General features: G+C 40.8%; 1 protein-coding gene across 2 annotated transcripts in view; it reads right to left on the reverse strand.

Moving 5' to 3' along the window:
* Positions 1-7,028: 7,028 nt before the first annotated feature.
* The window catches only part of LOC150091802 (uncharacterized), a 142,014-nt gene continuing 131,680 nt past the window's right edge, over positions 7,029-17,362 (reverse strand). The window contains exons 3-4 of one of the 2 annotated variants that reach the window (XM_090377043.1): positions 14,478-14,783; positions 7,029-8,014 (exon numbers count right to left, since the gene is read on the reverse strand). In XM_090377043.1, the coding sequence (XP_090233169.1) occupies positions 7,224-8,014; positions 14,478-14,783 (1,097 nt within the window). In that variant the 3' untranslated portion in view covers positions 7,029-7,223. Of the gene's footprint in view, positions 8,039-14,477; positions 14,784-17,362 lie in introns of both variants that reach the window. The other variant, XM_090377034.1, reaches the window with a different exon arrangement.

A 17,362-nucleotide genomic window follows, 5' to 3' on the forward strand; every position in this document is an offset into this window, starting at 1 on the left:
TGGGCGCTTTGGTTGTACGTTGGTTACAGGGTAAGGTTTAAAATTTAAAAGCAAACAGAGTCAGCTAAGGGGTTTGAGGAGAGCTCCTAAGGTGTTTATGGAGAAGCTCAGGATGTTGAACATACAATGAGGCATTGTGCTTGATATGAAGATATTAGAAAAGAATTTCTTTGTAAATTGGGCACCGACGTTGTAAAAGTGCAGAAGCTCTTCTGCTACAAAGAAAAATACAAGATTTTTCTGGACTTCTCAGGTGCCGGTTACCAGAAAAAGAAGGAAACTTTTGTTGTAAGTAAGTAGTTTTTATTTATGTGAGTTTTATTTATATTTATCTATTTTTCGAGTTTAATTGTGTTGTTTATAAATTCAGAAAAGTTGTGTTAACGCACTAGAATATTTTGAATTTATGAGTTTATAAATCTTGAAGTTGTTAGATATCAGAGAACCATCTCCTCGGGGTAGGGGCGGTAACACTCTCTACTATGTCTAATTGATTTTAGGGGGTGGGGATGGCTAAGTGTTCAATTGGTGAAAAACTATAAAATGTGCAATTCTTGTGCAAAGATGAAATGAGTTCGTAGTAGATGCGAAGGCCAGATATGTCAATCCACGTACTCCCAGAAACGTTTTATGGGATTTGTATCCACCGAATGCAGTGGCCAAGGTAGCAACTAACAACACTTTTGTTAGTTGCTACCTTCAGCGAATCACTTTCGAACGATACTGGGAAAGTGGCAGAGCGTATATCCTGCTGAAACATACTTGTGCCATGAGGGAAGAAAGTCACTATGAAGGAATGTGCCCGATCAGTCACAATGGTTAAAACTGTCTAATATGCCCACGCCGGAGACCAACAAACTCACCCATGGAGAGTGCAAAATGCCCATAAAAATTCTTCATGTCATCGATCGAATCGAATTCAGGTCTTTTCAACTCGGTGTGGGTAGGACGACGATTCTACCAACGGTGCTACCCACTAGGACACTGTATAGACCACATGCCACGAATCTGCATTATCATATTTATTGGTTCTCATAGCAACCTGTGTACCACCAGGTGAGGAGGAACGGCTGATTGCTAAAACACAGAATGGCCATGCTATTTTGATTGAGCAGTGTGCGTTTTGGTCTAATCGTAACCACTCTACCAGAAAAATATCGGGTAGCTGTGACAGAGGTGAAAAGAAGAGGACTTCGTTACCAAATAGCTCTCTCCAGCGTATCTCACATTCTCAATAGAATTGAGATAAGGTGAATTTGAGGGTCAGGCCTGGTAGAAATCTGTCATGCTTCCCGAATCACATTTTTGTGCAACTCTGGCACGATGCACTGTTGCACTTCATCCATAAAGTGGCCATCACCTTCGGGAATAAAGTGTAACATTGCAGGGATAGATCTGATACATAATTCCTGTACTCTCTAGGTGACATTCGACCTTCCACCGGTATCAACGGACCCAGTCCGTGCCAAAAAAACATTCCCAATACAGTACCATGATACCATCTCTAATGCTTGAGTTGTGTTAACAATGCAAGCAGGGTTCATCGCTTCGTTAGGTCCTCGCCACACTCTCTGCCTGCCATTAATAGTGTATCGTGATTCGTCTGACCACAGGACTTTCTTCCATTGTTCCACTGTCCAATCACGTCGTTCTCGGCAATACTGCAAAGGGATTTTTGTTTTTCTCTGAAACAAGTGGCTTCCGAACAGGCAGGTGACTTCCAATACCCAGTTTCTTCAGTTCTCTGCTCATGGTACGGATTGGAATTGGGCAGTTCTGGGCTTGGTTAAATTCAGATGTTATTTGTTGCACACTAGATATCCTATTTTCCGTACAGTTCCTCTTAGAGTAGGGCAGCTTCGCTCTTGAAGTGTTGTTTTTCTGCCACATTTACACCTCTGAGAGTGGAAGAGCCGCTTGCTTTTCAGTCATTAAAATCCTTTGAGATGAATGCTTTTAAGAAACCAGTTATGTCTTTCGTTTCTTGAATCGTGGCTCCTGCTAAATGTACCCCAACATAAGAACTTCTTCAGAGTCTGATAGATCACACGTTTTCCCCATTCTGGCTCCAGATTACTGCAGTCTTTATACTCAACGTGGCAACACTGCAATTCACAGTTTTAATTGCATCCATTTGTATTTATTTGCATTTCTGTCTGTCTGTGACTGCCTTAAAAAAAGGTTCGTTTTTTTACCCTGTGTGTTTATAGAGTATGTTTTCAGGTATTTTCATTCATGAAATATTTTCGGAATACAGTGTAAATAGCCCTCCACGACAGTGGTTTCTTCACTTGTTTGGTGAGTTCAAGGTTCGAATCCCATGGACAACTGGAGGAATTTATAAAGTCCTCTTTGATCGATGCAGTAGTCAGCCGTTATGAAGCGGAGGGAGCAAGGTTTTGACCTTGAGTTATTGCTGGTTTTTCAGGTCGTACAACTTGCTTAGGCTCCGGGCCGTGAACACACTGGGAAAACGTCATTTCCGGAACAACATCTCATTGTGGACAGCTCTGTGGGTTGAGAAAGGTGGTGGTCCATTAGACAGATACGGACACAAGAGAAGATCTCAACATAAACTGCTGTTAGCAAAAGGTCGATTGCTTTCATTAGCCTTGCAACATGCTGTATATCCTTTCTTCCGTCCTCCTCGCACCGAGTGGAAGAAACCTGAGTTCAAGTCCCATTGACGACGTGAGGAATTTTTATGGACCTTTTCACAACGTGGCCGAATTAATCGGTCTCAGGCAAGGACAGCATGGTTTTTCTCCTGGAAATTATGGTTTTTCGTCCAGCAAACAGAAAATCGACCACAAAACACAGACAATATGGCAATATGTCTTTAGTCGCTGATACACCTAAAACCCTATTACAACAAAATTTCCCTTCCTATTTTAATAATAATAATATTATTTTTTTTGGTTTCAAGTTCTTATGAACTTCTATGACTCTACATGGTCGTTTTGAAGTATAAATACATTTTTTTATTTATATAATTTTTGTTTTTAATGGTTAATTAAATGAAGCTTAAATTAAGTTGGTGTGACTAAACGTTCGGCCACCGCAATTCAGCTTGATAACATATAAATCTACTTATACCAGTTCTCCTCAATGTGTACTACACACGGGCTGATCATTTAATTCTCAGAATGGTAGTGCCACCATACAACCACTTAAGTTTCGGCGACCTTCCGGTAGATGGCAGGAGAGTGTATAGGCAAGAACACGGTCACACAGGTACAAGTTATGAACCCCAGGGGACTGGATTCGAACTCTCACCTTTACCACTCAGTGTGGGGAGGACGCTGATGATACCACTGTGCTACACGCGCAGACCGTTCTTCATACAATCAAATTATTATATTAGGGTCTCCCGTAAATGATTACATATATCAGTTTATGTGTTATGTCTGTAAATTGCTTGTGTTCTATGGTCGATTTGCCTGTTTTGTTGGACGAAAAACTCCAGTTTCTGGGGGGGGGAAACCTTGCTATCTACGCCTGAGACCGACTAACTCAGCCACGGAGACCGGTCTTCACACAGAACCTCCTGGGCCTTTTCAATTTGTTCTGCAGTGATGGAAGTCCTCTGCTGTCCAGGCCGCAAGTCGACATATTGGGATGATTCGCGGCCGGTCCTCACCACAGATTCTCGACCTTCATTAATACGCTTGTACTACTTGAAAATTGCAATTTTTCAAACACTAGTTCCCTTAAACCAACCCCAACTGTTCTATCCCAGTTTCTGCAGCACTTATACCACGTCAAACACAATAGCACATAATAAGAGGTTGCAGAGTCTTCTGATCTTCTATTATGCAATTCACGAAACCGCTCAAACTATCAGCATCTAACTTAAGGCCAGTTGCAACTACCAGACATGGTAGAATTTGCGATTACATCAGCGTATTCTTGAACGTGCTCTCTCTCTCTTGCCATTCATCAAATATTTAAGTGGTTGTACGGTGGTACTGCCATTCTATGAATTAAATGATCAGCCTGTATACATAAATGGCGTCAAGACTACAATCAAGGTCTTCTCTACTACAACATTTGCATTATCTATTCTTTATGGTATAAGGTACTGAAGGTCTTGATTATCGAAAATACAAAGGCCACAGCATGGGACTGTTCCTCTTGCTCAGATCACATACAATAGGGGCATAAACTCGAATTGAGGAAAGACAGTTGTAGAATAGAAGTTTGCCTTAGCCAAAGGGTGGTTGATTGTTGGAACAAACTTTCATCTGAGCCACATTGTGAAAAAAGGTCCATAAAAATTCCTCACATCATCAACAGGACTAGAACTCAGGATTTTTCCGCCTGGTGTGGGGAGGACGGCAATTCTATCAACTGTGCTACCCACGAGGGCAATTATACAATTAATCTTTATAATTGTTTTAGAAGATAGCGGCTCTACATTTGTAGAATCGCCGTCCTCCCCACACCGAGTGGAAAAGACATGAGTTTGATTCCCGTTGATGAGGTGAGGAATTTTTATGCGCCTTTTTCACAACGTGGCTGAGTTAGTCGGTCTCAGGCGAGGGTGACAAGGTTTTTCTCTCTCAGAAACTTGGGTTTTTTTTGTCCAGCAAACAGAAAATCGACCACAAAACACATGCAATTTACAGAGCAATATGGCCTTAGTCCAATGCTGTTAAAACTCTGCTACTATTTAGATAACAGGACTACAAATAATACTTCTGGCAATCTCAAAGTGTAAAAATGGCTGTATTTCTACACTGCTCTACCATTAATATCCGGACAGGTCCTATGCATGCAACACATCATAGGACTTGCTATAAATATGCACATTGGGCTTCGAACAGACAATTGCAAAAGTGGGCATGCAGGATGACACGTTCAACAGAATTAACAGACTTCCAACATGTAATGATAGTAGGATGTCACATAAGCAAGCGTTCTGTACGAGACATCGCAGTCAACCTCCCGAAAAGTAACAGAACGGGAAAGAGAATTCTGCGAAGAACTGTGCGCGCAAATCGTAATTTGCATTGCTTCATCACACGAACCCTCTGTGAGAGTATTGGGACTAATGTCAGCACTGGTACAATACGAACGACACTACACTCCATGATATGGGTTACAATGATCGTGCAGCTGTTCACAAACCATTGATCAGCTCAACAAATGCTAGACGCCGATTAACATGGTGTAAGGAGCGCGAATCCTGGACTGTAGAGTAGTGGAAAACAGTCCTATGGACAGACGAGTCGAGGTTCGCACTCTACCAGTCTGATGGCCGTTCCTGGGTGTGGTGAATGCCATGGGAATAGTTCCTTCCTGATTGTATCCTCCCAAAAATGAAGTTTGGTGGAGGCTGTGTCATGGTTTGGCTTGTGCCCATTAGTCGTTATCGACAAAACCAGGAATGCTGTGCAATACCAGGACATCCTGGACAATTATGCACTTCCAACATTATGGCAATACTTCGGGGAAGGTCCATATTTACTAATTAACAAAATTAATATGCAAATTATACATAAATTAATACATAATTCATGAAACAATTACAAAACTAATAAAAATACTATTTGCTTTCTGAGAGAATAATAAAATTGCACGCGTCTTTCAAAACAAACTAAAATTTTAGCAAAACATTCAAAAGAAATTATCGATCATTATTTTAATTAATGAAGCAATTTAATCACTTAATAAAAACTTAATTACCATTAAATTTCTGTGATTTTTTCTCCACTTTTTTGTAAAAAAAAATTGTGTTAATCTGATTATCGAAGTTAAGTAGTGGCAAGTAAAGGAGTGGGTTCCTGAAAAGGATTTTCATGTATTATTATTATTTTTTTTTTTCGTTTCTACTTTCTGGTGTATATCGAATTAAAAAATCGAGGCTTACCTGCTGTTCGGTTTGTTTCAATATTCTTAAGAATATTCTTATCATATCTCATAAGAGAAAGCATTTGTTTTTTCTTTAGTCCTTTTTAATGTTTTCTTAATACATATCACGTTTTCTATAAATACTATTATTTTGTCTTTGACATGACATGTATTGTTAATTTTATTTTATATGTTTATTCTTGTTTATACTACCATTGATAAATATTATTTTAAAATTTCGTTTATTAGTCAACATTATCTCACCGGGTGAAAAAGGCCCGGGTTCCAACCCCTTCAATGACATAGGGAATTTTTATTAGCCTTTTCATCTTGGCTGAGTTAGTCAATCTCAGGCGAGGATAGCAAGACCCCTTTCCACGGGAAACTCAGATATTTCTTCCAAAACAAGCGAACCGACCAGAGAATACATGCAATTTATAGACATAATACACATATGAGGTATATTTCAGTTACTTCCTTCCCTCATTTGGCTTAGGTATGACTCAATCACTTTCTTCCTCCGTTTAGAAGGGTTGGCTTTGAGTCCTGTCTTCATCCATAGCAATTTATGTGTACTTTTTCACTCGGTGTTGAGTTAGACTGCCTTAAATGGTGGATGTGTTTTTTCTATCTTGAGTTTTTATGCGGTCTAATGAGTTGGATGTGAGCTGTTGTCCATCTCCTGTTTGCCTGGGAATAAATGATTCTATATATAACAGAGGGAACGATTACACACTTTTTTTTTCCCTTCTTTTTTTTTTTTAAGAAATCAGACAAGAAAATGAGAATTTTAGAAATCAGACAGTCCTTACAAGACATATATCAACCTTACATAATGATGTTTACACCCAATTGAACTTGTGCTCATCAAGGACACAGCACTATTGCGTCAGCTACCTAACGAACTCGATGCGAAGGCAGACGGACGTTGCTATGACAACGAAAACAAAGAAATTTTTAACGTTTGCACGGGAAACGGATATGTTTCAAAATAGGTAAAGTCACAAACAATATCGTCTGCTCAATATTAAACTTGAATAAATATCTTTTGGCTGTATTATGTCAAGCGACGAGTAGAAACTTGTATTGTTAATGTTGCTCGTGTATAAAAAAAAACTCAACAGACGTAATTGGGAGAATGAAATTTATCAGTAACAATGCCTGGAAATTTATGATAAATACACGTTCATCTCTGGGAGGCTGTGCGCCACAATTGGGTGACGTTAATCGGCGCATAGTATCACGAAATTTTGTATAAGAAACCACACGGACTTGGCCGTTTTCTCATCTTCTTCTTAATGCATCCTGGTGCGAAGCGTTCACCTCGAGCATCGATTTACCACTTTTAATGAAACCTTCGTACAGAAAAATCATATGATGGACTCTTGATTTCGTTCACTGTCATCCGAGCTGGCGCCACTAGGCGGACTAGTGGCTCCTCCACCGACACAAAGCTGCATTTCAATTTCCGCCAATCTGTTCTCCACTTCCCATTGTTGCTGACTTAGTTTGACGCTCATCGAAGCATTTTCGGCCTCCAGTGTTACCAAACGTTCGCGGAGTCTCTTGATCTCTGCTATTAGGGCTTCCCTTGTGGGGTCACTCGGGATATGGCCGTAACTTGGGCTTCCGGCAGAAAATGATGACCCCAGTGAAGAAGGGACGGACAGCTGAGACAAGGGTGGGAGAGGAAGAAAATGGACGTCGGAGGAGAGGGGATTGGCGAGGGAGAATTCGTGGAGTGGGTCTGGGGGGATGGGAGACTGTGCCAGGAAAGGGGAAGAAGGCATAGGCGATAGGAGGTTGGAGTGAGATGTCGAGGCTATGACCTGCTCTATAGTGGAGTCCGTGCAGTAGGAGTGCACACTGTCAGTGGTAGCGGAGTGCAGGGTATAGGTGAATTGAGGTGCGCCCATCGGTACCTCACTCTTTAGCCGCTCCCCATCTTTGCTGCTGCTTGCTCGGCTGCTTCCACTACTGCTACTGGCACCGTCCCTTCTGGAGCCGGAGCGTCTGCGCGCGTCGGCAGACGGTCGGAGGTCCGGATCGGAGAAGACATCGGTGGGGGAAGACGGGAAGTGCGAAACCGGCGTCTCTTCCAGTGGAATTTTACCTCGGGACTCCACAAGACCTGGGGTGCTCCTGCTGCGTCCCATGGCAACTGAAGAAATGAGAGAAACATACGCTAGAGAGGAAACATAAGCGATCATTGTAAATAAACTACTTGGTTTTTTAATGAAAATTCAAATCACATTTCTTTACTATACTTTCTTGTGATTGAAATAAAATCTAGCCGGTATAAATATATAAACGGCGCCATATGATATAAAAACCGACGCATAAATCAGATACAAAGAAATATCCATAGTCAGAGCTACGATATCTAGATGTCGTTGAGGATTATGGGATTATGTTACTAAAAATACTTGAATAAACTTCTTGAGTCCATGGAAAATATTCAACAATAAACATAAAGGCGTTTATAAAAATGGTTAAAGCAATGGTAACGTTTAGGCTCTTTTGGGAAACTAAATAAACGCGACGCAGTGTTTATGTTCCATTACTTTTAAGTTAACGCGCACCACAGCCATCTCTTTGAACACACTGATACATTTTTATAAGTCCTAGCCCGAAGCAGATTTTCAGATGGAATAAAACTTATGACTTGAGGTATGAAACTAGGAGAAATGACTGTGGACTGCAGTTATCTTTGTAATTTCAGCATTGTCAAACATACCAGGGAAATTGGACATGGACTGGGCTAATAATATTTCTAAAAACGATGTTTTTTTCTCTGAAAATCAGTTTGAATTTGTTGAACATTTGACTGAAGATTCAAACTGAAGATTCAATTGAATTTGAGATGAAGATTCAATTGAATTGAAGATTCAAACTAAAGATTTTAGAAATGTGCAGGGATCCACTGACGGTTGCAATTAAATACGATACTGTTCAACTTGATGAGGGCATTCGACATTATGTCCAATGAAAGTCATCATTCTCCTGATGAGAGATTATATCTTGAGAAGGATATCGGGAAGATCATAAACTCCCTTACAATTTTGTGACACTTCCTATTTCAAGAAAACAAGGAATGAAATTTCGAAAACCGACAAATGACAGTTATAATCAATAAATACACTACCGGGCCAAAATTTTAGAAACTCTTCGTCCGATTGGAAACAGGAATTATGGTCTGTGAAATTTGGAATTTCACTCGAAGTGCATACAAAGGTTTGGAATAATGATGTGGGGAACGTTCTCTTGAAAGGTCAACTACATTTTTTTCCCGAAAGATGGCCACAATATTCTGGCAGGGCAGTGTATATTATAATGATTACACTCATTCTAGTCTGTAGAATGAATTATTGCGAGTAATTATAAAACATATTCCGATTAATCGAAACAAATCAAAGAAATATTGTATAAAAATAAAAATTAAACACTTTATGTTCGTATCTATGAAATTCGATCAATGTACAGTGATCATTAAGTAAAAATTAAAAAGCAGATAGTCTACAAAGCAATATATTTTAAAAATAAGCTGCAAACTTTACACGTGTTTCGATAAAATCTCTATTGTTCAATAATATTCTTTACCAGTTATATAATAGCGAAAACAATCTTTTCTAAATGGTCACTAGAGGGCGCCACCGTACCCTGTCAAGAAACTCGAGTAAATTCAATAAATTCTTTATACGTTCATATTGAACTACTAGGAAAAAATTTGTGAAAATTATTTTGAAATGGGAAAGCTAGTAGAAATTAGATTTGAATATAAGAGAGTGAATAAGTCATTTATGGGTCCCTAAAGATACTGTAAATATAATCCTACGATTTAGGATGGTGACTGGCAAGTTTGCAGAATGTTTCACGTATTTCAATTCCTCCTGTACAAAGTGTACATAATACACTCCTCGAAAAAATTAAAAGAACACGTAGAAAAAATGGTGTAACCCTTGCAGCTTGCAATGAAACGTACAAAATTTGTTATGGTGGTATCTTCTTCTTCTTCTTTACTGCTGCCGAATGGCGTTTGCGACTTCGTTTTGATATTGTTCTCTGTCTAGCGCTGCGTGTAGAATTTGTGCTGTTGTCATGTGAAGCCAGGTGTTGATGTTATCTAGCCATGCCATTTTCGGTCTGCCTGGGCGTTTCTTGCCTTCGATCTTTCCCTCCAGGATGAGTGGTAGTAGGTGATATTTTTGTTGGTTCCTAGCGATGTGACCTAGGTATTTGCATTTCCTGCTGATGATGGTTTTGAGCAGGTCCCGTTCCGTGTGCATGTCCTGCAGGACCTGTGCGTTGGTTATCTTGGCTGTCCACGGAATTTTCAGCATTCTTCAGTAGAGCCACATTTCGAAGGTCTGGAGCTTTATTGTAGTGGCTGATGTTAGAGTCCAGGTTTCTACACTGTAGAGCAGTATTGGCCAGATGTAGCATTTCAATGTGCGTAATCTATCATTGAAGTTTTCAAGGGAAGGATAATCCAAGTAGTTTCCCGTTGCTTTCTTGGATCACAATTTAGTTGAAAAGGTCGTGTGTGGACCTTTTGAAACGGGTTTCGTCTGACGTCTCCACTGAAACCTTTCCGCCATGGGAGGCCCTTCTGGGAGCATATATCTTTCGGTGCTTTAGTAGTTTAACCAATTAAACTACTAAACCTGCCGCAGCCATATAAATGGAGTAGCTCTTATTCAGTGATGAAGCTGCCTATGGTGGTATAGCATAGAATAACGAAGAAATTAGGAGAGAGCGAGAAACTTTGGAAAATAAGGGACATTTATAGGAGTTATATAAGAATTGCCAAAAAGGTCACATTACAGAAGTGGACACAAGATGCTCAAAAGTATGGTCACATGACATCAGTACGGCGTATGATCTTCTCGAACGGCTAAATAGGCTGACAGTGGTGAACCATGCTCGATATAGGGGTGTCTATAAGATTCTGTGGCAACAAAACCCATTCTTCCATCAGCGCAACCTTAGCTCACCAAATTACAGGAGTTGGCTGTCGGTCTGCAATGTGACGCCCAAGGGCGTCCCACACAGATTCGATCGGATTTAAATCTGCTGAGCATGCTGGCCACGACAGTCGCTGGATATTTTCAGTTTCAAGATGAAAAGCTGTTCTTTTCATGCATGAAAAGAACGTCTGGGCCAACTTTACCCCTAAATAGGGTTCAGGGATCTGTTCTCGGTACCTCTGGCCAGTTACGGTATCCCTATCAAAACATTAAGAGGTTGCAGCCGTTGATCATTAATCCCCCACAAATGACACTGCCTCCATCCTAAATGTCTCTTTCGCTGATGTTGGAGGGATGGTGCCATATTTCTCGTGGTCTTCAGATGAAATAACGTCTAGAATCTGTTTGTAGGCTAAAACGGGACTCATCAGAGAACACAACTGTACCACTTTTTTTCCAGCTTTATCGCAAGCTGTACGAGTAACACCACGTTTTCTACATGTTCTGTTAATTTTGTCGAAGAGTGTAGTGGTAGCTAAAAATCAAATGACATTCAGAGAATGCAGATATATATACACACAACCCGTGATATATATATATATATACACACACACATACACACAACTCGTGATTTGGATATACAAGGTGTTTCCATAGTGTCCGTATCCATGCAACCGAATATACCTGTTTGTCCTGGTCTATGTCGGACATTAGCTGAGTGATGATGCCCTTTATTCTTCAAATGAGTGTGGGTTGTCTACAAACTCACGCCCACAGAAAAGAAAAAAGGAGAGTTAAGGTGTCGCTATCTTGACAGCCAGAATTCCTTAGACATCTTGAGACCTTCAAACATAGAAGACTGTTTGCAGTCCCATTGCAGTTGTGTATGCGCACAAATGCGCCGTCTTATTGGAAATACCATTCCAATATTCAACGTGTTTAGTTGGTCTATGAATCTTTCAGATGTTTCCACCTATCAAACTGGGTGGAATGCAACACCACCTGTAAACGCCATGTACAATGTCGACCACTTCCTATTGCTTTAGATAAGGTTGTCCATGTCCAAACAACCATCACGGTCTTCATGAAGGCACTCCAAATATTTCTTTTCTACTACACGCCCTGTAGTTAGTTTTCTTCAGTCTTTATGCAAATATGCTGCAGCAGCAGCAGCAGCAGCAGCAGCTCTGTGAAGTTATTCCTACACGTGTTGACTAAATGATGCTCTATCAATGCATCCCACTACGATTTTTTTTCTGTTACCACTTTTTAAGGTTTTTTCAAAATATTCTTATTAGGAAGAGAAAAACTGTATTAAAAAAAAAAACGTGTCACACATTCATTACCTCTTCTGCATCGCTTTTAGGTTTTCCATCAGCTGAAGTCATAGCACGCCAACTTGCCTTAACACAACTCCACTTCTAACTTCTCTCTACGCAAACGTCCCCCATTGTATTTGTCCTCTTTTGGACATTACTGTTTTCAGACTGCGTCCCTTCATCTACTTACCCCGACAGTTCTCCTTTATGAAGTAAGCATTCGTTGAAAAGGAACATTCTTTCTTGCGCTGAATATTTGCATTCAACCCGACCATCTTTAGCGATCCAATTACGTAAATGGAGGTAAATTCAGTCCTCTGAACTATTTTCTCTGTCAGGCTGGCATTACCTTGCCCGCTGCATTTCCTTTGCCTGTAGCAACTGCAGAATTCGAACAATAGTGATGCAAATTAGCCTTTCATGTAGCCTCGCCTCCCTCTTTAACTTATGACAAACCAACCGGGTCTTATCCTGCGCTTCGGGCGTATTTCATGAAAGTAATTACAAATCAGTCTTTTGAGAAAGATTACATCACGAGAGACTGCCAGAAATGTGATAATAAATTTCTCCCCATACGGTAATTGGACTCTCTATGGCTTAGTCTTTCCAATTTGATCTGTCTATATAGATAGCAATCACTGGTCAAAAAAATAGAAACCTTTTGCAATTGGCTTCAACAGATAATTAAACGTATAGTACACAAATATACACTGAGTGGACAGAAATCATGGAACATCTACCTAGTAATGAGTAGGTCCACCTTTCGCCCGGATAAAGGCAGTCGCATGGCGACGCATTGAGTCCACTAGTTCACAAAAGCTTTCCACAAAAGTTTCCACAGGTATTTCCATCCATGCTTGCTGCACAATTGTCCATAATTACCTCGCATTCCTGGGTGGAGGATTCAAAGCTCGAACGGACTTTTCTACAGGATCCCAAAGATGCTCCACAGAGTTCATGTCTGGTGAACGGGGAAGCCGTTCCATAGTGATAAAATCTGAGGAATACTCTTCGAACTATGTTCTAGTCACCACGACTCTGTGTGGAGGAGCATTGTCCTCTGGAAGAGTCCATTTCCCTGTGGGTGCACGATGACCATGAAGGGATGCAGATGGACGGCAAGGATGGACATGTAACCTGGACCGCTCAGAGATGTGTCTAAACGTACCAGAGGTCCCAACGTGTGCCAATTGAACACGCCCCAGACCATTACCGACCATCCACCTGCCTGAACAGTTCCTTGTGGACATGACGGGTGCATAGCTTCGTGCGGTTTCCGCCAGATACGTAAGCCACCTTCCCGTCCGCTCGAAATAACTAGAAAAGGGACTGATCGGACCAAGAGACCCATCTTCAATCATCCAAGGTCCAGTGCCGATGTTCTTTCGCCCAGTTGCGGCGTAGAGTCCTGTCTCGTGGTGTTAGCAATGGGATTCTGGTGGGTCGGCGACTACTATAACCTATTGCGGTCAATGATTGTGTGATGGTCTTGGTGAAGACATTTCTGGCACCTCCCTCGTTGAAGTTGGCGGTGATTTGTGTCACTGTCGCTCTTCGGTTAGCTGAAACTGCGAGACAGACGTCGATGGCCACGGTCGTCTACTACCTTTCTATGCCCACAGCGCTGTCCACGATGAGATGTTATTGAGGAAATGGCGTATTCCCGGTACATTCTTCATACTGTCGAACGGGGATAGTGCAATTTCTGTACCACTCCGCGGTAGTGACTCATCCGTCGAGCACCCACTATCATCCCTCTTTCAAAGTCGGTTAAATCATGATGTTTATCCATACTGACATCGAATTACTGTCTATGTCAATGCAGTGTACCTATATAACTGCCAAGCGGTGGGTTCGTTCATTAGCGAGAGGGGTGACAGCTCGCGTTTCCCAGGAACCAGGTATCCCACGAATTCTGTCCTTTCAGTGTAAGTTGTCACGTGGTAAAATCACGAGTTCCTTGGTATTAGATAAATCCTGCACGCTTTCTTGGGGCTTCTTAATTTATTCGCTCATGAGGAAGACAGGTGATGGCAGCCATCTGAATAGTATATAGTGAGTGGAAGAAGAAAGGAGAATGTAGTTGTAAAAGGAAGAAATGCAGAAGAAGGTCGGTAGAAGGTTCAATGTTCAGAAGATGGCTAAAAACTTCAATTCAGGCAAAGAAATACTCATTTCCAACCGGTCTAGGTGCCGGGAGCTAAACAAGGCAATACTTTTATGCAAATAAATAAACACGAATGAAAAACGATTTTGAAATAAATCACATTAAACACGAATTTTCAAGAATTGTTTCTCCTTCATTTTCAGAGAAACATCATTTGAAAATAAAACTTACTTTTCCTTAGTGGTTCCTTCTTGTATTTCTCCAACCTCTTCACTGCAATTGCCTCTAGGCGCACCCTAGCGGCAGGATAGTCCTTCAGCACATCCCACATATCTTGCTTGTACAGACAGAAGAGGTCGGAATATCCGACTGAACGAACAGAAGCTGTTCTCCTGTTGCCAGCAGTTCCCATGTTCAAGATACTAATCTCCCCAAAGTAACTGCCGGCCCTGAGAGTAGCCAAAACTGTCTTACCATTGTCTGTAACTACTTGAAGACGCCCTCGATTTACAATATACATTTCTTTCCCGACTTCCCCTATTGAGACAAAAAACAACAAAAAACATGGCTGTATTACCTATGATATTTTTATTGTTACCAGTTAATACTATATTAGTGTGCAAAACTTAAGGATCAACACTATTTCTAAAGGTTACAACCACAAAATATTTACTTAAGGTATTCTTTACTGATGAGAGCACTATGCTGTTCCTCACGTGTCACGTCTATTGTTACTTAGCAAAATGACTCTGTCACTATCTTAAAACCCCTCATACTGCGGATCTTCTGGAAAAACTTAAGCTATAGGGTATCCGTGACCCTTTGCGCTCATGGCTACGGTCAGCGTTATCATCAATCAAATAAACTCGGACCATTTTATACCACTAAGTGGAGTACCTCAAGGCTCTCCCCTAGGTCCTCTACTTTTCATTGTTTTTGTAAATATCTTCCTTCTTTCATCTTCACCTTCAATATTCAAGTTGATCTCTATGATGATCTTAAGATCTCAGCAGTGAAGGTGATTACCGATTCTCAACAGTTTCAAAGCGCCCTCAATAAATTCTCTCTGTGGCTATCTCTGAATGGCTTGTCTGCTAATCCCTCCAAGTGCAAAGTAATGTATTTGTCATCCTGCAGATCTCCACAACTAATAAATGCGGAGTACATTATTAACCCTTGTGATCATCGAAAGGTGTGACCAAGTTAACGACTTGGGGATTCTCTTCTCCAGTAGTGCGAAATGTGATGCCCATGTCCTTAAAATCACCAGCAAAACATTCAAAACACTGGAACTCATCAAACGGAACACCTACAAGTTCAAAAACTGCTGTTATCCTATATAAAGCCATTGTTCTGCCAATCCTTGACTCAGTGTACTATGAATCACTGTGTGATTACTTTCATCTGGGCGAAAATAAAAATAAAAATTGAATAGGTATAAACTTTACCGACCGCCTAGGTCACACAGTGCGCAGGAGTCAACTGCGCAGTCGCCATGTGATATAGCTTCGTTTAGGCTTAAATTCCGCAGCTCATCTAGAAATGGCAAGCAGCACGGTTGTTCATGAAAAGTTACGATCATTCTTTATTGAACAGCCCTCACCAAACTTTATTATCAAAATAATTTCAAAGTTGTATTTTCTTTCTCAGAAATCAAATAGATTTTTTTTTAAGTTTATTTTTGGCTGGAAAAGTTAACAGAAACAAAAAATCGTTCAATCGAAGCACAGAATATACTCGTATTTTCCCTTCCCTTGGTTTAGGAAACCGGAGCCACATTTCACGTGATTAATGGAGACCGAAATAAAAGCAGCGAGAAAATGAAGGATTTGATTTGTTACAGCCCACCCAATGAGATGGATTACGTGCTTCCTCACTCGGTTAATATCAATATGGATCATGTTGCATAATTCTAGACGTTGACGTCAAAGCCACACACACTGCTGAGGGGTAGCGTGTCTCCTCAAGTTATTTATCAGTTGTCTTGGTAAACTATTCAGTAATCCGGAAAAATCTGGATGTTATGTCCTTGCTTACGTAAGTCTTGTGTCGAATTATAATTCATTAACACACGACGAAGATGTACTGGTGGTTAATGGTTTCCATGGTAGTGGACTTTGTGCAGAAGTCAATAGTCAACGATAATAGTGGTATTATATTGCTTCCAATTTGTAATAAAGTTCTAAAAATTTAGAAAAAATGGCTCCATTACGATTGTTCAACGTGAGTCAAAAGAGAGAACTTTGTCATTGAGATGGATCCATCTGCTCGACAATGATGCGAATCGTTGAGAAGTTCTGCACAAACAGATAGAAGCATCTTACTAAATATGAACAGTATTACGTTTTGGGGTAAAGTGTTTTTGTCAAGCGGTGCCAGGAGGTCTTCCCAGCTTCGGCTCGTAGGATTGTGTCGAGTCTAGGGGCCTGTATAACACTACTGGCCCCTAGTTTCCATCCAGACCATGGAGAGGTGGGTAGGGTACAGTATGGTAATGAGGAACTCTAGCGGGGAGAAACGTGGCGTCACCTGAGCTTACCAGGGAGGGTGATTTTTTATGGTAGAAGACATCCACTAGTAATTCGAAGGATGGAACTAATAAGAACAGCATAAAGTATGTAGGGTGGACAGGGAGGTGGGAAGGTAGATGGTCAAAGCCCTGAGTCAGGGTGCCCGATGTGGGTTAAGAGGGCGCAATCAGGCCGAACGAAGTCAGAAATCGAACAATCCCTCACTGGTCAGACCAGCTGCAACTAGTGTCAGCATTTTAAGCCATTCCGCCCAATAAGGGAATGGAATAAGCATGTCCTCAGTACAGACAAAGGGGAAGGGGATGTCTATTGGGTGTGTCCCTCACCTGCATAAATTTTATTAAAATATTTACTATTATGTATCAAAATCAAAAAATTAAATAATATTTAAGAAATTTCTAGAATATTCCGGACGGGTATAGAATTCTCCTGAATGCAGTAGAACATTGTAGATGATTCTAGAGTCATCGCCAGAAGTCTGTGTAAGGCAATGATAAAATCTCATGGACGATATTTTGATGAAAAATCAGTATAGTTGTTAATATTATTCAATTCAATATTTTGTCGAGTTTGTTTCCGGCACAA

This window comes from Mastigoproctus giganteus, chromosome 1, assembly GCF_048544385.1.
Source record: "Mastigoproctus giganteus isolate SK-2022 chromosome 1, ASM4854438v1, whole genome shotgun sequence".
Taxonomy (NCBI): Eukaryota; Metazoa; Arthropoda; class Arachnida; order Uropygi; family Thelyphonidae; genus Mastigoproctus; species Mastigoproctus giganteus.